Genomic DNA, 22,202 nt, shown 5'->3' on the forward strand with positions numbered 1-22,202 from the left:
TGTACAAGATCACATTTTATGCGATATTTTTTTATGTTAATGGATTACAGATGCCTTTCTGTGTTAGTAAATATGGATAACCCTTTGTAGTGACTACCTAGTGTTCTGTTATTTGAATATATTGTAATTTATTTAGCCAATTCCCCATTGCTAGACATTTAGGTTTTTTTTTTTTCTTTTTATAAACACTGCTGCATTGAATATCCTTACAAATGCATCTTTATGCATTTGATCTGGTTCTTTCCTTTAAGAGAAAATCCTAGAAGGGAGATAATGGGACACTGAGTATGCCGTGCTTAAAATTTGGATACATTTTGCCAAATAGCTCTTCAGAAAAGCTAGTGCCACTTCATACTTCCAATGTGAGAGTGCTAGGAATAGATTCTTTTTAAATCATTTACCTAGTATAATTCTTTGCAGATTGGAAGTGTTCTGAAAGTCTTTGGCAGGAACATTAGACATCATTTTATCAACACTTCCCAGAGCCTGTCTTTTCTTGTGAAATACTGATTCAGTGCAATAGGCTGTTTCATAAGTATTCTGAGGATAAAAGAGCTCCATGGTTCCATAAACTTGGGAAAAGCTTTTAGAGTGAAACAGATTTCTTTCTTGCAGGATTCATCAACACATTTATTTTTTTTCTTTTAATTTTTTACAGCTGTATTAAGGGATAATTGACAAATAAAATTGTAAGGTAATTAAAGTGTACATCGTGATGATTTGATATACATATATATTGTGAAAGAATTCCTTCCATCTAGTCCGTTAACTAACACATCCATCACTATATATATATATATTGGTGAGAACATTTAAGTTCTACTCTCTTAGCAAATTTCAGTTATATGATACAGTGTTATCAACTACAGTAACCATATTATACATTAGATCCTTGGACCTTATTTATCTTATAGCTGAAAGTTGGTAATCTTTTACCAATATCTTCCTATTTCCTCTACCCCTGACAACTACTTTTCTACTCTGTCCTTTTACGAGTTTGGATTTTTTAGATTCCACATATAGGTGATATTATACCGTATTTGTCTTCCTCTGTCTGACTTACTTCACTTAGCACAGTGCCCTCAGGGTCCATCCATGTTGTCACAAATGGCAGGATGTCCTTCTTTCTCATGGTCGAATAATATTCCATTGTATATGTACCACCTCTTTATCCCTTCATCCACTGATGGATGGTTGTTTCCATATTTTGGCTGTTGTGAATAATGCTGCAATGAACATCAGAGTGCATATATATTTTCGAATTAGTGTTTTCATATTCTTTGGATAAAATCCCAGAAGTGGAATTGCTGGATCATATGGTAGTACTACTTTAGTTTTTTGAAGAACCTCCATACTGTTTTCCCTTTAGCAAACTGTCTATTCAGTTCCTTTGCCCATGTTTTAACTGGATTGTTTGCTATTGAGTTATGTGAATTCTTTATGTATTTTGGATATTAAGCCCTTATCAGGTATATGATTTGTAAGTATTTTGCCATAGGTTGTCTTTTTATTTTGTTGATGAAGACAAAATGTGGAAGTTTTTTAGTTTGATGTAGTCTCACATATTTATTTTTGCTTTTGGTACGTGTGCTTTTGGTGTTCATCAACACTTTTAATGTGCTAATATGGATTATTTATTTTAGGATGAGGATGAGGCTATAGTATGAAGTATTTTTCAAATTTATTTGACCACAGAATCAGTTCTTCTGTCAGCATGTTACATTAGAATTGAGCAGAATATGTTTTGGGAAATGCTGATCTTGCTCAAAAATGCCGATCTTTGTTATGTTAGTGTCTCACTTAAGGTTACTAACTAGTTACTGGCGAAGCCTAGATTCTGGCTTCTAACTCCTGAATCAAGTGTACCTTCTACTGCAATATGTTGTACAAGTTAAGATATCATGATATATTAAATATATGAGTATAAACAATATGATTCAGTATAGGTTTTAAAAATTATAATCTAAAATTTGGTTAGATGAAATACAGGTACTGTTTTTGGCTTTCAGTTTCCCTGATCCTCTCACAATGCCTTAAAAAAAAACCATGTATTTTACTTCCCACAGCATCAACTTAAACTTAGTACTTTATCCCAAAGTTCTAAGATGTGTAAATTTTGTTGTATATGCTCCATCTGGTGGTAGAAAAGATTGTCTGCATGCTCACTCAGCTCCTTCCCAATGTAGTTGAAAATAGTTGATAGATTAAAGTGGTAATCATAAGAAAACATTATTTATCTTAATTTAACTTTAAAACATATAAAAATACTTTCCTTTGGCAGTCTTTTAAACTGTGGGCAAACGTTTTCTTTGCATACAGGTCCCTTGTTTGGAGTTTAGGTCTTTCTTGCTTAGACCATTGTATTGTCTACAATTTCTAGTTTTTTGAAATCAAGAACAATTTTTCAATTGTATATTTATGTTTGAAAAAATATATTAAATGAATGAAGTGTTTTTATTATAAGAGTGCGTCTGTATTATGGAAAATTTAGAGATAAACAGTATTAACAGCTTGCTTCTAGCCTAGGGATCATGAATAGATTTTAGATTATAGAATCCTTTCTCACTGATTAATAATCATCTAGATTATTTGTGTGTTTTTCTCCCCATTATGATAATGCAGTCAGCATATTTAATTAATTGTATATATCTTTACATAGCTTCCTAGGATGAATGACTATGAGTCAGGTGGAATTTCTGGGTCAAGGGCTTGGCTGGAAAATGATTTTTATATATTTTTTGAGTTGTCCTCAAGAAAGGATATATGAGTTTGCACTCCCATGAAAATGGTGTATGAGTATTATTTCCTGTGTGTACTGAATGACACTCAAGGTTTCATTACTTTAAAAATATTTGCTAATCTAATAATGAAAAATGGCATCTCATTGAAGTGATTTGCATTTCTTTGATTGATAGTTGGCTTTGATATTTCTCATACGGTAAGACTGTTCTCCTTTTTCCTTTTTTAAACCAAATTTTAATGAAAAATTGTTACCTTATTACTATCACTACAGCATATATAGCATAATTTTTAAATTTACCTATTTTTTTTTTTTTTTTTTTTTTCTTTACGCGGGCCTCTCACTGTTGTGGCCTCTCCCGTTGCAGAGCACAGGCTCTGGACGCGCAGGCTCAGCGGCCATGGCTCACGGGCCCAGCCGCTCCGCGGCATGTGGGATCTTCCCGGACCGGGGCACGAACCCGTGTCCCCTGCATCGGCAGGCGGACTCTCAACCACTGCGCCACCAGGGAAGCCCTAAATTTACCTATTTTTTATTGGTAAAAATAGCTAACATAAAATTTGCCATTTTAACCATTTTTAACCATACCATTCAGTGGCATTAAATTTATTCACACTGTTTGCAACGAAGTTTCACTACCATAGGTCTCCAGAACGTCTTCATCCTCCTGTACTGAAACTCTGTACCTATTAAACAGTGACTCCCTATTCCTCCCTCTCCAGCCCCTGGCAGCCACCGTTCTACTTTCTGTCTCTATGAATTTGACTAGGAAATTTAACCATTGTTAGGTGTCCAGTTAAGTGGCATTAAGTACATTCACACTTTTGTGCAACTATCACCATTTTATCCATCTCCACAACTGTTTCGTTATCCCAGACTGAAACTCTATACCCACTAAATAATAACTCTCATTTTCTCCTGCCTTTAGCACCTGGTAACAGCTGTTCTACTTTGTGCATCTCTATGAATTTGCCTACTCTAGGACCTCATATAGGTGTATAATCATACAGTATTCGTTCTTTTGTGACTGGATGGCTTATTTTACTTAGCATAATGTTGTCAAAGTTCATCCATGTTGTAGCATGTGTCAAAATGTCCTTCCTGGGCTTCCCTGGTGGTGCAGTGGTTGAGAGTCTGCCTGCCGATGCAGGGGACACGGGTTTGTGCCCCAGTCCGGGAAGATCCCACATGCCGCGGAGTGGCTAGGCCCATGAGCCATGGCCGCTGAGCCTGTGCATCTGGAGCCTGTGCTCCTCAACGGGAGAGGCCACAACAGTGAGAGGCGCATGTACTGCAAAAAAAAAAGTCCTTCCTTTTTAAGGCTGACTAATGTTTCATTGTATGTATATACCATGTTTTGTTATTGCAGTCATTGTTGAAGGACACTTGAGTTACTTCTGTCTTTTGGCTATTGTGATTAATGCTGCTGTGAACATGGGTGTGCAGCATAATTGTTTTTTTCTTTACTTTTCCATTTTCTTTTGATCTTTAACCATATATCTACATTAAAAAATTTTTTTTAACTGTCATTAAAATGTGCACATGATTCTTTTTTCTGCTTTTTTTTTAACCTAGCAAATATTTTTCTGTGCTGCTATTGAAACATATCATCAAGGTGAACAATGCCCTAGACTTAGAGTCATGAGGCCTGGATTTATGTCCCATTTCTGCTGTCGACTGTGTATCCTTAAGTTATTTAGCCTTATAGATCTCTAGTTAACCTCATCAGCAAATTAATTATATGGTACCCACTTCATAAGGTGTTTAAGAGCAATAAGGTAATATATATGCAGTGCATTTTAAATTACAGAGTGCTATTTAAATATTCAAGTTACTATTATCTATGTAATATAGACAATTCTATTGTTGGAAATGTAGGTTGAATTTTTTTTTAATTAACTTATTTTTGGCTGTGTTGGGTCTTCATTGCTGCGCACGGGCTTTCTCTAGTTGCGGTGAGCAGGGGCTATTCTTCGTTGCAGTGCTTGGGCCTCTCATTGCGGTGGCTTGTCTTTGTTGCAGAACATGGGCTCTAGGCACGTGGGCTCAGTAGATGTGGCTCGCAGGCTCTAGAGCGCAGGCTCAGTAGTTGTGGTGCATAGTTGTTCCATGGCATGTGGGATCTTCCCAGACTAGGGCTCGAACCCATGTCCCCTGCATTGGCAGGCGGATTCTTAACCACTGCGCCACCAGGGAAGTCCCGAAATTTTTTTAATTTTAAAGTTATGCATTGAATGTCATGCACAATTTGTGTTTTGTTTGTTTCAATAATCTCCTTAAGATACCCCTGTAAGTAAGATTATTCTTAGAGAATATGAACAGTTTTATGAATCTGGCTACTTAGTTCTTGCCATAGAGTTTTTTGAAAGGATTATGTAGTTCAGTTGGCAGTTGATACCATTTTTCGCTTACCTCTGGGTTTTATCCTTAAAAAATTTCCTTTTGGTTACTTTTTTATAGGGATAGAATAGTACTTCATTCTTGTTTAATATGTTTGTCTTTCTTTATAAGCATTTGATCTAAGAACAATTTATTTTTTAATAGCAAGTGGGAGATATTAATGGAAGAAATTTCACTTTGCTTAAATGGAAGCAAAGAATGAAGAACTGCTTTATCTTACATATGAAAAACAAAATTTTTTAAAGTCCATTTTAAGATATTCTGGTTTGTACTTTTTGTTATTTTATTGAAATCTAGATATCAGTTATCTCTCAGTAGCTTCTAATATTGGGAATCAGTTTTATAAGAAACTTACTTTACAGGGCTAGATTCACTCACTGGAAATATTCAGAACTCACTTCTTGATGAAGAAAAAGTACACTCTAGTTCAGAACGTGGCTCTCATCAAGGAAAGAAATCTGGGACCAGTAGCAAACCTTCTGTTAAAGATTATGAGCAGACTCTTGACACTGATAGCACTTTGGAGGATCTTTCTGGGCATTCTTTGAGGTAAAGTAATGCATATTTTATACTGTAATTCATATTTAATTAAAGTTACAATATCATAGATGTTCAGAGAATTCACTTAATAAATTTATGTTTTTTGTGGTTTTGTTCATAGCTCTAGTCGTTATCTATATTTTAGAATATAGTCATCTCTCACCTAAACAATTACAACCACTCCCACAGGAATTCTCTGCCTCTAGCACAACCTACCTTTCTATTCTAAATGCCATTGCCACAGTTGTTTTCTTGACTCAATCCTTTGACCAAGCAACTACTCTCCTTAGGGTACTCTGGGAGCTCACAGTTACCCCAGAGATCAACATTAAGAGCTTAACTTTATTTGAAGTGTTATCACTAGGCTACCAAAGGCTATCTTATTTCCTTTGTTTATACAGTTTTCTTCTCAACTGTATTCTTCCACTCTTTAAACACAACCACTTAGTGTTCTTTTGGTATCATTGTTTATTTGTACCTCTGAACTTTTCTCTTCTGCTCAACTTATTAGATGACTCAAGCAGATTTTGAAATCTCACTCTTACATTGATTATGGAACTTGTACACTCTGTTTTTTTCCTTCTTTTAATATCATAATATATTATGCACTTAGCCTATTGCTTACACATAACTATTGCTTTATGTACAGTTCCTACTCTGTCTCCATGACTTTTTATCTGCTGCACTGGTTTTGTCCTTCTGGAAATTTAAGCTCTGAGAAGACATGAATATTTCTTTTTTATTTTAAAACTATGTGCTTTTTCTAGTACAGTGTCACATACAGATAATCATTTTTAATGCTTTCATGTTGCAGATAATGCTGTATCATTAATACCATCGTTGCTATGTTTAAAGTTGAATTTTAATTTCTTTGTCAATGATTTTGGAATTCAGAAAACTTTACCTTTCCTTAAGAGCTACTCTGATGATTTAATTGGCAAAATCTGCAAAGTTAAACATTTCTGAAACAGAATCCATAGCCAAATAAGTTGATAAATGCCCCATACTGTAGTCTAGACCCCCACTTTTCCACCTGTGGAGATTCACAGTGGATAAAACAATTTGAGGTTTTGATACAAAGGAGTCCAGATTCTTAAAAAATTATTTAACCTATTTTTTTCTTAACTTACATGGCTGTAGACACTGTCTACACACTCTTTCCCTTTGTTTCCTTTTTATTTTTTGGAAAACTTAACTAACATCATTGGAAACGCTAATCTGGGGAAGTCTCTGCAGAACAAATATAAATTCATCTTGTAAAACCATAAGGTGAGATTCAGACAGAGTAGTTTGTTTTGATGTTGTGTTGGAATTCTTTCATGGAGATCTATTAGGAGACAGAAGTAATGATAATTCTTTTTATGTTCCATAAATGAAATTGTCAGACTGTTAAAAATGTATTTCTCTAAACCGTCAGTAGAAAATTAAAGGTCACTGGAAACAAATGAGTGCCTCTCAAGACTACTTTTATTCAAATATTTAAATGCTGGTATAAGAGAAATGTTTACCTTTGAAAACCATCTCATAGTTTTATTAAAGCTAAAAGTAAGCTTGCTTTAGTGTGTTGAAATATGCTAACTGCTAACATGCTTTATAGGGTATTTGAGTAATTTAGTCAGTAAATAAATGGTTAGTGCAAGGCAGCATGCTTCTTGTTATGAGAAACAATACCTTTAATGAGCATAATTTCTCAAAGAGGGGCTAGACATGTGCCTTGTGTCCTTGAGTTGTTTTCATCAAACTGCTATGAGAGGTTACTTCTTAGAAAGTTCAGGAAAGAGCTATAGCATTAAAAAGTGGACAGAAATAAATGGACATATATAAGGTATTTAGAGATGGTTAGTATGAAAAATTTTTGCTGTGACTTTTTGGTTAAGAGGAATAACGAGTAATTTTTGTCATTTAAAAGTTTTTAACACAAAATGGTATTTTATTCTCTTTCAGAGATATATTTTAAGATGTTTTTTATAAAATAGGCTTGACCTTGCCTTTTTGTATAGTTGTAATTTTATTGCTGTATAAGCTCCAAGTATTCTAGAGGATTTTGCCTGATACTACAATAAGTGATTCATGATAAATGTACATTGTAGAGGAAAGAGTTAAGTGCCAATTTAATCAAGAGACTCCTTTTCCATATTATTTTGGGCAGGGTTTGTCCCTAGCTTGTTCCCCACTGTAAATCTAGCAGTAAGAGGAGTATTCATAGTCATTCACTCAGCATAGCAACTCTTTTAAATGAATAAAAAATGCCTGAATCACAGCTTTTTAAAGCTAATGTTAATAAAGTTATGCGTGTTGTTCTTATTAATTGTTTAGATGGTTCTTGAAGTAGTTTTCCTTTCTATAATGTCTTTATGAAACAAAAATTCTAGTGTCTCATCAGACAAGGGAAGATCACAGAAAACTCCAACTTCTCCCCTATCTCCAAGTTCCCAGAAATTGTTGCAGTTTGACCTTCCAGGAACTTCATTAGAAAGATCTAAATCCTCAATAGTAGTGACTCCAACTATAACAGGATTTAAGCCTAATGCAACTTTTGCTGATACGAACCTGGCTGCCAGCAGAACGACAGAGATGGCTTCAACACCAGGCAAGTAGATCCATGCAGCTGTAATTTAAAAAATAAGGTATTAATTTTTTTCTGAAAATTTCTTTTCTTTCAATTAAACCATAGAGAAATGTTGTTTCAAGTGAATGCAATTACTTTTTGAAAACAAAAATTGTGCCCGAAAATAAATATTGAAAAGCGTGAGAGATTCAATAGTGGTGACTTTTCCCATTTTGCCAGCATTATTCAAAAGACACTTGAAAAATGTATCCCATATATGTACTCCTAAGTGTTCATAGGTATATGTGTATTATGTACACATGCATGTATGTGTGCTCATCCACACACAAAAGAAGTAACTATTAAGAAACATTGTACTAATAAGTCACTCTCTTTCCTAAAGAGGAAAGCAGACTTGTTTTTGGACCTTAAAATGAGAAATGGATTTTAGAAATCTGAGATGCAATTTCATGTGAACTTTGATATTTGACAATTATATGCCTTCCAGGTTCTAAGCGCTTTTCTCCTACTGGCCTCCAGCATCGTATGGCAGCAGAACTCAGTTACTTGAGTGCCATTGAGGAGTCAGTGCGCCAACTATCAGATGTAGAAAGAGTTAGAGGCATTTCACTTGCTCAGCAGGAGAGTGTGTCTCTGGCTCAGATCATAAAGGTATTTGTGGAGTTTTCTGCATTTTTTTCTCTTTTCTTTGCTATTTCAAATACTTTTAATTATGAGTTAAAAAAACAACAGCTTTAACTTGCCAAGTAGAAAAAAATAGTCTGTCATACAGTGCCTATAAATAACCCTGAGAAAAACTACCATATGCTAAAAAGATAATTAAACATGCAGTATTTGGCAGCAGAACAATAATACAATCATTCCCTTTCAAATACTTCATTTTCCACATTCTCTACATTTTTCATGATTGAAAATCAGCTTATCAAACATTTTCAATATTTTCTCTTTTTTGTGACAGGTCAGAAATGGTTGAGTTTTTGTTTCTTTGTTTTGTTTTTTAATACTTTATTTGTACTAAAAAGAAAAGTTTCTGAGATCTAAGTATTTGGTAATGCCAGGATAATAGGACTTTCCCTTAGCTAACAGAAATCCAGTGTTCCTCGGTGGGAATGCTATTGGTATATATATTTTTAAACTGAGGTAGTATTTAAATAAAATAAAATACACAGAATTTAAGTGTATAATTTGATGAATTTTGAACATGTAACAACCATCCTAATCAAAATATAGAACACTTCAGTCACCCAGAAGTTTTACCCAGGCCCCTTTTCAGTTAATCTCCCCTCCTAGAGGCAATTAGTATTCTGATTCATATCACCATAGTTTATTTTTGCCAATTCTAGAACTTCATAAAATGGAAGTATACTTTGTACTCTGTTGTGTTTAGCTTATTTTATGCAATATAATGTTTTTAAGATTAATCCATGTTATTGCATCCATGGTGTTGCTTTTGGGTTTTTTGCTGATTAACATTCCATTGATGAATATATCACAGTTCATTTATCCATTCTCCTGTTGATGTACATTTGTATTATTTCCAGTTTTTGGCTACCATAAGTATTCCTGCTCTGAACACTTTTTTGCAATGCTCTGTATACAACACGTATTTTTATTTTTCTTGCCTAAATACCTAGGAGTGTAATTGCTTGGGTTAAGTGTATGTTTAACTTTATAAGAAACTGCCATTCTGTTTTCCAAAATAATTGTAACATCTTATACTCTGACAGCAATATATGAGAGTTCTAGTTGTATTATATCTTTGCTATCATTGTGTATTGTAGTGAGAGTGAAGTAGTATCTCATTGTGGTTTTAATTTGCATTTCTTTTATGATTGATGAGATTGATCTTTTAGTATATTTATTGATCAAACTTATGTCTTCTTTTGTGAATATCTGTTCAAATCTTTTGCCTATTTCATGATTGGGATGTCTTACTTATTGAGTTGTAGGAGTTCTTTATATATTCTAGAAACAAGTCTTTTTCAGATATATCTCAAATATTGCTTTTCATCCTTGATTTGCCTTTTCATTTTTTTAAACTATGTCTTTTGAAGAGCAGAAGATTTTAATTTTGATGAAATCTAGTTTTTAATCTTTTTCTTTTATGGGTAGTGCTTTTTGTATTCTAAGAAAACTTTGCCTGCCCTAAGATATTAAGGTACTCTAACAAAGATATTCTTTTATTTTTTCCCCAAAGCTTTATAGTTTTGGCTTTTATATTTAAGTGTGTGAACCATTTCAAGTTAATTACAGGTTGTGAGGAAGGGGTCAAAGTTAAATTCTTTCCTCCCATATGGATGTTTGGTTGTTCTAGCACCGTTTTCTTCAATTACCTTGGTACCTTTATCAACATTTAAGTAATCATTTATGTGTTGGTCTGTTTCTGCACTCTGTTCTTTTCCATTGACTTATTTGTCTAGTACCATCCTGTTTTTCTAGTGCCATACTATTTTACTATAGCTTTATTAGTACCATACTATTTTTGTTTCTTTTTTTTAATTAAAAATTTTTTTTATTGGAATATAGCTGATTTACAATATTGTGTTAGTTTCAGGTGTACAGCAAAGTGAATCAGTTATACATATGCATATATCCACTCTTTTTTAGTTTTTTTTTTCCCATTTAGGCCATTACAAAGTATTGAGTAGAGTCCCCTGTGCTACACAGTAGGTCCTTATAGTAGGTCCTCTATTTTATATATAGTAGTGTGTATATGTCAATCCCAATCTCCCAATTTATCCCTCCCCCACAGTGAGTCTTGAAATCAGGCTGTAATTACTCCAACTTTGTTCTTCTCAAGATAGTTTTGGCTATTCTACGTTTTTGCATTTCTGCATATCTTTTAGAATCAGTTTGTCAGTTTCTACAAAAAATTTTAAAAGCCTGGTGGCATTTTGATTTGAATGACTGAATCTATAGATCAGTATGAGGAGAATTCACATCTTAACAGTATTGCATCTTCTAGTTCATGAACATAGTATCTTTTTCTGTTTGTTCAGGTTTTTAAATATTTCTCTCAGCAGTGTAATTTTCAGTGTAGCAGTCTTACACATTTTAAAAATTATTCTTAAATATTTTATGTCTTTTGATAATAAATGATTTTTTTTTTCAATTTCATTTTCTAGTTGTTCCTCTTAAAATACCAATAGATAGTTCTTTTGTATGGAACTGTTCAACCTTCCTACATTCCTCCCAATAAATAACAGTAGTGCTGTCCATTCATTGTGACAGTAAAAGCTCTCCAGACATTTCCAAATGCTCACTGGTGGACAGTGGAGAGGGGCTGATACCAACTTTATTAAAAAAATCACTGGATTGAGGAAATGGCCCTATTGCAGTTGTCATCCTTTCCTTGAGATCTGAAAAACCACTGACGTTATCTACCATTTTAGGGATACATTATATCTCTGGGTTTCCAAATACGGACAGGGCATTGTATGACTTTATATACAGCCTTACCACCTTTAGAGAACCTATATTATTTAGCACTATACCAGAAGAAATGAAAATATATAAATTTATAGATAACATCGTATGGAATAATTGTAAGAAAGAGTCCTGTTAAGAAGGAGACGTTTTGGAGGGCAATATTTTTATGAAGCTGCTCCTTCAAAGTCAAAATAAAGGAATCATAAAATTGTGAGGTGTGAAGCATTATCTTTATTCTTATATTTAGGATGTTTTAATCTCCTCCAAAGAGTTAGGTACCATAGCTTTTCTTTTAAACCAGCTTTTTGATATGAGTTCTTAGTCCTGCATGTCTTGGAAATTTTTTATATTACTACATTATTTGATACACAGTAGGTGGTCACTAAATATTTAGATAAATGATAAATGGTTGATGTCTTCGCTATTTCCTGTCTTTCCTTTAGGCTCTGATTAGTTGCGTCAAAAGATCTGTGTTAGGAAAACAGCATTCTATTTAATTTAGTTTCTGCATTGAAATAGTTTAGTGTCTTAGAATTAATAGTTGATCATTTCTTTATTTTGAAGGCACAGCAGCAACGCCATGAAAGAGACTTGGCCCTTTTGAAATTAAAGGCTGAACAAGAGGCTCTGGAGTGTCAGAGACAATTAGAAGAAACCCGAAGCAAAGCAGCTCAGGTAGCTTTTCTTTTGCAAATTTCTATCCTTGAAATCACTTTAGTATTATTTTAGTTATATAGGAATAAAAAGGAAAGATGTAAATAATAATGTTTTAGTACATTATACCATATGAGTTAATTTCATGTCATTTGATTCTTGTAGCAACCCTGTGAAATTAAGTAGCCAAGGCCTATCCCCAGTTTAGAGAAATGGAAACTGAGGTACACAGTAGTTACTTGTCTACAGACACATCAACTTGTGAACAGTGGCGTTAAGACTTAAACTTCAGCAGTGATTTTAAGATTCCAGATTTTAAAATCTAAATTTTAAGACATGAAATCAAGATAGTAGTCAAAGGTTTTGGGGTTTTTTTTCCTCAAGGCATTTGATCCATGAAACAAATTTACAAGTTAAAACTAATGTGGGTAGGATGAGACTGAGACATAAAGTAAGTTCTCTTTTCACCCTCTTTTATTAACAGGTCCATGCGGAATCATTGCAGCAGGTGGTTAAATCACAATGGGATGTAACTGAAGTCCTGCAGGAAGCAACTTGTAAGATAGCTGCTCAGCAAACAGAGACTGCTCGCCTGACCACAGATGCAGCACGCCAAATCTGTGAGGTGAGAGCCACCGAGAACGCTTTTCCTTTTAGTTCTTTTTAGTCAGTCTGATTACCTTTGGTCTTAGCAGTCATGGGTTTCTAACATCTAGCAAATGCATACTTTTGATAAGTGACTTTCAATGAGGGCCATACCCTATAGAAATGAGGCATCATTTATTGTAGTGTGTTGTCCATGTGAACGATATAGGGGGCAGAAAAAAGATGCAGAAGAACTCTATATTTTGGCCCCTGAGTAAGCTTTTTAAAAAAATATCAATTTTATTGATGTGTAATTTACAAACAATAAAATATATCCATTTTAAGTATACAGTTTTATGAGTTTTGTCAGATAGATATAGGTATCTATATATATTTCTTTATCGTATCTATTCCTCTGAACACCACCATAATCAAGAAATAAAACTTTTAAGAGTATTGGAAATATTCTTTCATGCCCTTTGCAGTCAGTCCCCAATCTTAGTCCCACGGAGCCATGGATCTGTTTTGTATGAAGATGTTTCATTGTTACCCAGAGTGATATTAGTGTCCTTTTTTTTTTTTGATTATACCAAAGATAAAGCCAGAAATAGTTTTACTGCTTTCTCTATATAGGATATCATAATCTATAAAGTTACAGTTTATTTTAGCAGTTACTATTTAGGACTGTTTGTGAAATGATTCTGTTATTAAAAAGCCATGAACCTACTATATGATGGGTACCATGGGGTTGTGCAAATAAGTATAAAGTCTCTTTTCTCAAGAAAATTTTAGATTACAATTAACAGAGATTTCAAAAACACTTCAATTCGTCAAAGCAGTGATTGAATAAATACCAAATGAATAATATATGGCAATAATGGCTAAGCATAGGGAAGATGTACTTCACATTGTTGGTCAGAAAAGACTTAGATAGGAAGTTCTAATTGAATTGATTCTTGAAGGAAGATTTAATTTTTGGTTTACTGTGGCTTATTTTGGATTTGAAGGTTTTCTGTCTAATAATTCATAGATTGTTATAGCTGGGTGAAACCTTAGAAATCATGTGGTCTAGCTCTATTTTTATAAGGAAGTTGTTGAAATTTAAAGAGTCTAAATGACATGCCCACAATATTTTACCTAATATGGCAGAATTTGCTTGCTCTCAATCCAGTGATCTTTCTAAGACACTCTGCTCACTCTCAGTTCTTCTGTGATGTAACCTTTTTATGTCTACTTTGCCTTGTGTGTGTTCATATTTAGATGGCAGAGTTGACTCGAACTCATATCTCAGATGCCATCACTGCTTCAGGAGCTCCCCTAGCAACGCTATATGACCACCAGCGGCAGTATGCTCCAGACTTCGTGAAACAACTAAGGACAAGAGCTGAAACAGATAGGTTAATATCCAGTCATTCAGCAAATATGTCATGAGTATCATGTCCCAGGCACTGTTGTGGGTACTGGAAATACAGTTATGGGCATACAGTCTCGTGGGGAAGAGAGACATTAATCAAATATCCTTTAAGTGAATGAACACTTACAAATTAAGCATTATGAAAGAAAGGAACATACGTCTTTGAGATATACAACAAAGGAGTTTGAATAGCAAGGAGGTCAGAGAAGGTTTTCCTGAGGAAGTAAAGCTTATGGTGAGATCTAGTGGATGAAAGGGAGTCAGTGATGTAAAGGAGGTAAGGAATATAGGCAGGTCAATACATGCAAAGGTGGAGGAGAAGATGAAGGAAGACCAAAGTGACTGGGGGCAAAGGGCAAAGAGGAGAATGGTAGGAGATGATGCAGGGATCAGATTATGATAGAACTTTTCAGATCTTATGGATTTTGGAGTTTATTCTAGGAGCAATGTAAAGTCATTGGAGAGTTTTTTAGGCAGGGCTGGGTGATGTCATGTTTATGTGTACTTTTTAAAAATAAATTTATTTTATTTATTTATTTTTGTTTGCGTTGGGTCTCGTTGCTACACGCTGGCTTTTTTCTAGTTGTGGTGAGTGGGGGCTACTGTTCGTTGAGGTGTGCGGGCTTCTCATTGTGGTGGCTTCTTTTGTTGCGGAGCACGGGCTGTAGGAGCGCGGGCTTCAGTAGCTCTGGCACGTGAGCTCAGTAGTTATGACTCTTGGCTCTAGAGTGCAGGCTCAGTAGTTGTGGTGCACGGGCTTAGCTGCTCCGCAGCATGTGGGATCTTCCCAGATCAGGGCTTGAACCCATGTCCCCTGCGCTGGCAGGCGGATTCCTAACCACTGCACCACCAGGGAAGTCCCATATGTGTATTTTTTTACATCACATTTTGACTGTCTCTAATTCATAGATTTTAATTCTCTATCCACATTCATTGATACTTGGGGTGATTTGTGTTTATTTCTCCTAATAAATAGAAGATATTCTTTAATGTGTTGTACACTTTTCTGTGAGCAAATGCCTTTCTTTCTCAAATACTTTGCAACAGTTATTTCATAATTTCTATTCATTCAAGATTTTATCTCATGTTAATATTAAGCAGTACTTAAAAATCTTTCTCTTGTTTGAGACTTTAAATGTTTTAATCAGTTTTTATTTTCTTTGTAGGAAAATCCAATCTGGCCCACTCTCTCAGAGTAAAGAAGGGACCCTTGACTCCAAGCATCCGAAGTTTTCTCCTTCATATGATAGTTATTCTGAGTCTTCAAGACACAAGAATCGCAATAGAAGGTAAAAAGACTGATTTAATAAAGTCTGATAAATGGCTTAGACATTGCTTGTTTTGGATTCCTTAATCTTGTTTCTTTAAGCGAAATAGTGTCTTCCCTTCTGTTCTGGCTTCCCCCATTTAATTAGCTGATTTACAAAATAGTTGTTCCATGTAGTAATAGCTACCATTCCTTGACAGTCGACATTGTACAAGTACTGTGTAAGTTGTTCTTCCTGCATTTAATCTTCACAACAATCTTCCAAGACAGATATCCTCTTTTTATAGTTAAGGGAACTGAGGTTCATGAAGACCTTAAGAAACTCACCCACAGTCACATAGCTAGTGGCACACCAAGGAATTGAACCATGGTTTGTCTGGCTCTAAAGCACGTTGCTTTGCTGACATCCATATTTTTTGACATTTCTGTATGTACTAATTTTTATCATTATGAAAGAAGATTGAATACTTTGTCCTTGTACTTGGCACAAGTATTAACATCTATAATTTTTAATTGTGGTTCTGTCCTTGGATTAAAAGGTTTTAGAGGCCTCTTTCCAGCATTCTTAGAGGTAGGATACCTATATTGTCAAATATACTAAAACCTCAATTTAAAAATTAAATCATGAGACTAAAAAACATGAAGATTAATGTGGGGTAAGTACCAGCAGTTATTAAGTACTTACTCTGTGTCTGGAACTATATGACTTTCATTTAACCTTCACTGACACTTAATTTAGGCCATCATCTGAGTTACTGCAGTGGACTCCTAATAGGTTTCCCTGTCCTGTAACCTTTTCCCACTTCATACATTAACCACATGGCAACCAGAGTGATTTTTCTAAAATTTGCAGCCAATTGGTTACTTACCTGTTTGAAACCTTCAGTGTTTCCTCAGAGCCACTTAGTATAGTGTGAAAGTCCCTTTATTACTGAGTCTTTAGTCCATCTCCAGCCCTGTCACTTGGCATTTCCCCTCTTGCCATATTCTACTGGTTCTAAACTACTTCCATTTCTCTGAAGAGCCATGCTCTCTTTGTCTCCTGTGCCATTACATATGATGTACCTTCTTTCTGGACCCTCCCCGCTCCATTTCATTTAGTTTACTTTTACTTGCCCTTTAAGAATCAGTATTACCCCTCATCTGCTTTAGAGATCCCTTCTGTGTTCTCCCACAGCACTCCGTGTAACTATTACAGCCTTTATCACCTTCTATATTCTCACTCCTTTACTTATCACTTGTAGACTAGACTTGGAGTTCTTTGAGGGCTTCATTTTCATCATCCCCAAAAGAAACCCTGTACCCATTAACAGTCACTTCTTATGTCCTTTTCCAGCCTCTGGTGACAGCTAATCTACTCTCTATTTCTATTTTGTATGGATTTTTATCTGTTTTGGACATTTCATATAAATAGCATCATACAATGTGTGGTTCTTTGCTACTGGCTTCTTTGACTTACCATAATGTTTTCAAGGTTTGTCTATAATGTATCAGTACTTTATTCCTTTATATAGCCAAATAATCTACTGCATGTATATCCCACAGTTATCCATCAGTTGATGGACATTAGGATTGTTTCCACTTTTTGGCTCTTATGAATGGTGCCACTGTGTACATTCATGTACAGGTTTTTGTGTGGTCATGTGTTTTCGTTTCTCTTGGGTATATACTTAGGAAAAGGATTGCTGGGTCATAATAGTAACTCTGTTTAACATCTTGAAGATATGCCAAACTGTTTTCCAAAGCAGCTGCTCCATTTTACATTTTCACCAGGAATATAAAAATTTTCCACATCTTTACCCACACTTGTTGGTAGGCTAATGAAGACCGTGTCATTCTTTTATCGCCAGAGCTTAACGAAATGCCTGGCACATAGTAGGCAGTCTACTACATGTTTATTGAGTGAATGGTGTGTAACTGCTAAGTGGAAGAATTGAGATTAACCCCATATCCTACTGACTCCAAAGCACTTGCAGTCTCCTGCATTCTGTCTTTTACCTTATAGCTTTATTATACAGTTTATCCTTTCAAAAACATTTATTAAGCCAGACAAATAATTGCATAATATTCTGATAAATACTATCGTAGAAATATGCACAAAAAAACAGTATAAACACAGAGACAGACCTTCCTTGGGAGTGGAGAAGGGGTCCACAAACAATTTGCAGAAATGATACTTCAACTGAGTCTTGAATTCATTAGGCAGAGAGGGAAGGAAGGGCATGTCACAAGAGGAAATAGCTTATTCAGAGGATCTCAAAACCTGGCTTATGATTGGCTATATATTTATCTTTAGTGAATGGATAAATTAAGGAGAGCAAAGAGGGAGGAAGGAAAACACTGAACTTGAAAACAAGTTCACTAAGCATTTGGAAATTTGAGGCTTAAAGTCAGGGGGGAAGGGTGGAGCTAGTGATACAGATTTGAGACTCATTCCAAATGATAGCAGTTGAAATTATAGAGATGCATAAGATTGTCCAAGGAGAGTATATAGCATAAAGGAGAAAGGAACCAAAACCAAAACCCTAGGAAGCACAGTCATTTTAAGAAAAGGTAGAAAAATTAAAAGGAAGCGAAAGAAACACAGGAAAACTTGCTAGGGAGATAGGAAGAGAAGCAGGTGGGAGTAGAGTCAGGGAATATAAGAAAGGAGAAACCTTTTATTTATCATTTAATTTTGATATAATTTCAAGCTTACAACAACTTTGCAAAAATAATATAAAGTTCCCAAATATCTTTCATTCAGGTTACCCTAGTGTTAACACTTTACCACATTTGCTTTAGTGAACTTTTAAAAAAGGAGATAAGAGGTTCATACCTCTGATATTGTAGAAAAAGAAATTATCTATTGGATTTGACAATTAGAGTTTAGGTGGAGTTTACAAGAACCGTTCCAGTAGAATAGTTGGGACTTGAAGCAGACTGCGATAAATTATGAGGTTTATAATTTAACAGCAGATAGAAGCCTCTTTTCTCAGTAGATTGATTTTAAAATGAAAGGAAAAAAGAGAGTGATAGCCTGAGAATAGTGGTTCCCCATTATGACTATTTAAAAGTGAAACCTTCCTTTCTTCTACTCATCTTTCCTGAAACAGTTTCTTCTCAGACTTATGTCTACGTGGCGTTTTTATGTTTTATATCTTTCGTCATTTCATATCTTGATCATAAGGCACATTTCCTTGGCCAGATAAGTTTACTTTGAAGTTATGATCCTTATTGTGTTACCTTTATTTTTTTTTCTGGTTTGTTTCCATAATATCCTTAAACAGGAGTAGTAGTGGTAGCAGCCGTCAAGAAAGTCCTTCAGTTCCATCTTGTAAGGAAAATGAGAAGAAACTTCATGGTGAAAAGATGGAGAGTTCTATTGATGAACAGGTCCAGACTGCTGTGGATGATTCTCTACGAAGTGATAGTGTACCATCTCTTCCCGATGAGAAAGGTAACTTTCTTTGCACATGTATGTATAATCATTGTTTGGGGAGGCTTCCAGAACCCTTTGAGATACTTGTGACTGAACTAATTAATATAATTAGGCAAGGTTTTATGTCTGATATTAAATGTATTCAGGTGAAACTGTTTGAAGGCCATACACCATGCCAGTAGTAACCTTGCTAATATTTTACATGGTTGTGTGTCATGATTCTGAGGGGAGGCAAGACTAAATCTAGGTGATCATGCATGTGAATGGAATATATACTCAGTACTGAAAAAAATTACTTTTATCCTATTGTAGATGTGTAACGCGATCGTAAAAAGGAGAATACATTATTAAAACTTTAAATTTTAAACAATATAATAAGGTACAATTTCTTATAAATGATAACATCAGATATATTAAATAGATTAAAATTCATTACTTTTCCTGGATCATAAATTAAAGCTGTACTCGTATCAAATCATAGGTAGTAAATAATATAGCAAAGAAAACAGAATCTGGCAACAAATGGCACCTTTAAGACATTAAGTTGGTAAATTAATGGCCTCCATTCTAGATTTATTTTTTAAATAACTGGTCATTAAGTAGTGCTTTTGATTGATAGTGTAGAACCGTAGTCTTCAAAGCAGGATAGGCAAGACAGTCTTTGGAGTGTAAGAAGAAAATATTTAAATTAAAAATTTTTTCATCCTTTAAAACTCTTTTCTGTAAATTTTATAGTGAATATAATAAAGGGATATAGTAGTCTATAGTTACGGCAGCCCTAGCTGATTAATACAGATGTTGGTACCTAGAAGTTGGGGTGATGCTATAACAATCACTAGAAGTGTAGCAGTTGCTTTGGAACTGGATGACGAGTAAAGGATAGAAGAGTTTTGAGGTTCATGCAAGAAAAAGCCTACACTGCCTTGCAGAGATTGTTGGTCATTAAAGGTGATTCCGATGGAGTCCAATAAAGGTGGAAATGAGGAACATGTTATTGGAAACTGGAAATGAGGAACATGTTATTGGAAACTGGAAATGAGGAACATGTTATTGGAAACTGGAGGATAGGCAGTCCTTGTTATAAAGTGGCAAAGAACTTGACTGAACTTGTTCTAGTGTTTTGTGGAAAGTGGAAGTTAAAAGTGGTGACCTTGGATATTTAGCTGAGGAGACTGCTAAGTAAAATGTTGAAGGCATAGCCTAGTTTCTTCTTACTGCTTATAGTAAAATGTGAGAGAAGAAATAAACTGAAGGAATTATTAAGCAAAAAGAAACCAGAATTTGAAGATTTGGAAAATTCTCAGCCTATGCATATTGTAAAAAATGAGAAAGTGAGTTCTGGAGAGAACACCAAGGGTGTGACTGGACAGTTTACTTCCTAAAGACATTACCCATGGATTTAATCAGCCATCTCATCATGTTCAGCAGAAGCCAGGCACAGAGATGGGGTTAGACTAGCAGAGACCCAGCCAGTTTGGACTAAAGGGCAAGAGACAGGATGAAATATAGGAAAGCTTTCAGACTTCTGGGATTCTGTGGGATGGGACAATAGAGCTATCCAGCTGTGAACACGCCTATCTTTCAAGAAAGCTAAGGTGGCTAGAATTCATGGGGCAACCAAAATCCAAAGAAATTAAAACATTGAAAAACTCGTATGAAGAGGAAAACGGGAAAATCTAGGTCACTTTGGTTTGGCAATGATTTCTTAGGTACAACACCAAAAGTACAATCCATGAAGGAATAAATTGATAAGGTACACTTTGTTAAACATTAAAAACTTCTGCTCTGTAAGAGACATTATTAAGAGAATGAAAAGCCACAGACTGTTAGAAAATATTTGTAAATCACGTTGGATAAAAGACTTACATCCAGAGTGTATAAAGGACTTTTAAAACTCATCAGGAAAATCAGCAACCCAATTAAAAAATACGCAAAAGAGCTGAACAGACACACTTCGTTGAAGAAAATATACAAATGGCAGATAGACATGGGAAAGGTCTTCAATATCATATATTTATAGGGAAGTGAAAATTAAAATCTCAATGAGAGGGCTTCCCTGGTGGCGCAGTGGTTGAGAGTCTGCCTGCTGATGCAGGGGACACGGGTTCGTGCCCTGGTCCGGGAAGATCCCACATGCCACGGAGCGGCTGGGCCTGTGAGCCATGGCCACTGAGCCTGTGCGTCCGGAGCCTGTGCTCCGCAACGGGAGAGGCCACAACAGTGAGAGGCCCGTGCACCGCAAAAAAAAAAAGAAAAAAAAAAATCTCAATGAGATACTATAACTTGCCTATTGGAATAGCTAAAATCCAAAATAACAACAAATTGGTGGCAAGGATGCTGAGCAGCAGGAACTTGAATTCATCACTGATGAGAATGCAAAATGGCACAGCGCCGCTGGAAGACATTTACACAGCGTTTTATAATGACCCAGCAATCACATGCCTAGGTATTTGCCCAAGTGATCTGAAAACTTATGTCCACACAAAAATCTATATGCTAATATTTGTGGCATTATTATTCATAATTGCTAAAAAAAATTGGAAGCTATTCAGGGCTACTAATTGAATATCTACTGAAAACTGTTATAATGATAAAATCTACTTGCTCCATATTCTTTTATTATAGATTCAACTTCTGTTGCAACAGAATATTCCCTGAAATTTGATGAATCCATGACAGAAGATGAAATAGAAGAAAGATCATTTCGATCTTTACTACCTTCTGAGAGTCATCGCAGATTTAACATGGAAAAGAAAAGAGGCCATCATGATGACTCTGATGAAGAAACTTCCCCAGAAAAGACTACACTGTCCTCTGCCAAGGTGTGTTTCAGTTTACCTGTGGAGATACTTCATAAATAGTTGTGGATGTGTTCTCTCAAAGGTATGAGGAATTATTTTGTACTTGAACTCAATTGTCAGCTACCAGAATGATTTTCCTGAGATAATCAATTTTATGTTATATTTTTGGTATAGATTCTGGCTTTGCTTTCCTTATAAAGTAGCATACAAATTATTCCTTGGAATGATATGTAAGGCTTTTGAGGATCTGAGCCAAAGTTATGTCTAGCTTTTTCACTTACTTCACCCTTACAATACTGTATTCCATTTAAAAATTTTCATTTATATCTTTCTTCTTATTAAATTGTAAGCCTTTTGAATAACAGGGGCAAATTCTTACCCA

The 22,202-nt window shown here is 35.1% G+C and overlaps 1 protein-coding gene across 6 annotated transcripts in view; it reads left to right on the forward strand.

Moving 5' to 3' along the window:
• The window catches only part of CEP350 (centrosomal protein 350), a 140,275-nt gene that overhangs the window by 43,875 nt on the left and 74,198 nt on the right, over window positions 1-22,202 (forward strand). For 5 of the 6 annotated variants that reach the window (XM_032631815.1, XM_032631831.1, XM_032631809.1 and 2 more), the window contains 9 exons: window positions 5,503-5,689; window positions 8,053-8,270; window positions 8,737-8,900; window positions 12,243-12,353; window positions 12,817-12,957; window positions 14,178-14,314; window positions 15,498-15,620; window positions 18,868-19,037; window positions 21,645-21,841. In XM_032631815.1, coding sequence (XP_032487706.1) covers window positions 5,503-5,689; window positions 8,053-8,270; window positions 8,737-8,900; window positions 12,243-12,353; window positions 12,817-12,957; window positions 14,178-14,314; window positions 15,498-15,620; window positions 18,868-19,037; window positions 21,645-21,841 — 1,448 coding nt within the window. The remainder of the gene's footprint in view (window positions 1-5,502; window positions 5,690-8,052; window positions 8,271-8,736; window positions 8,901-12,242; window positions 12,354-12,816; window positions 12,958-14,177; window positions 14,315-15,497; window positions 15,621-18,867; window positions 19,038-21,644; window positions 21,842-22,202) is intronic. The other variant, XM_032631840.1, reaches the window with a different exon arrangement.

This window comes from Phocoena sinus, chromosome 1 (genome assembly GCF_008692025.1).
Source record: "Phocoena sinus isolate mPhoSin1 chromosome 1, mPhoSin1.pri, whole genome shotgun sequence".
Taxonomy (NCBI): Eukaryota; Metazoa; Chordata; class Mammalia; order Artiodactyla; family Phocoenidae; genus Phocoena; species Phocoena sinus.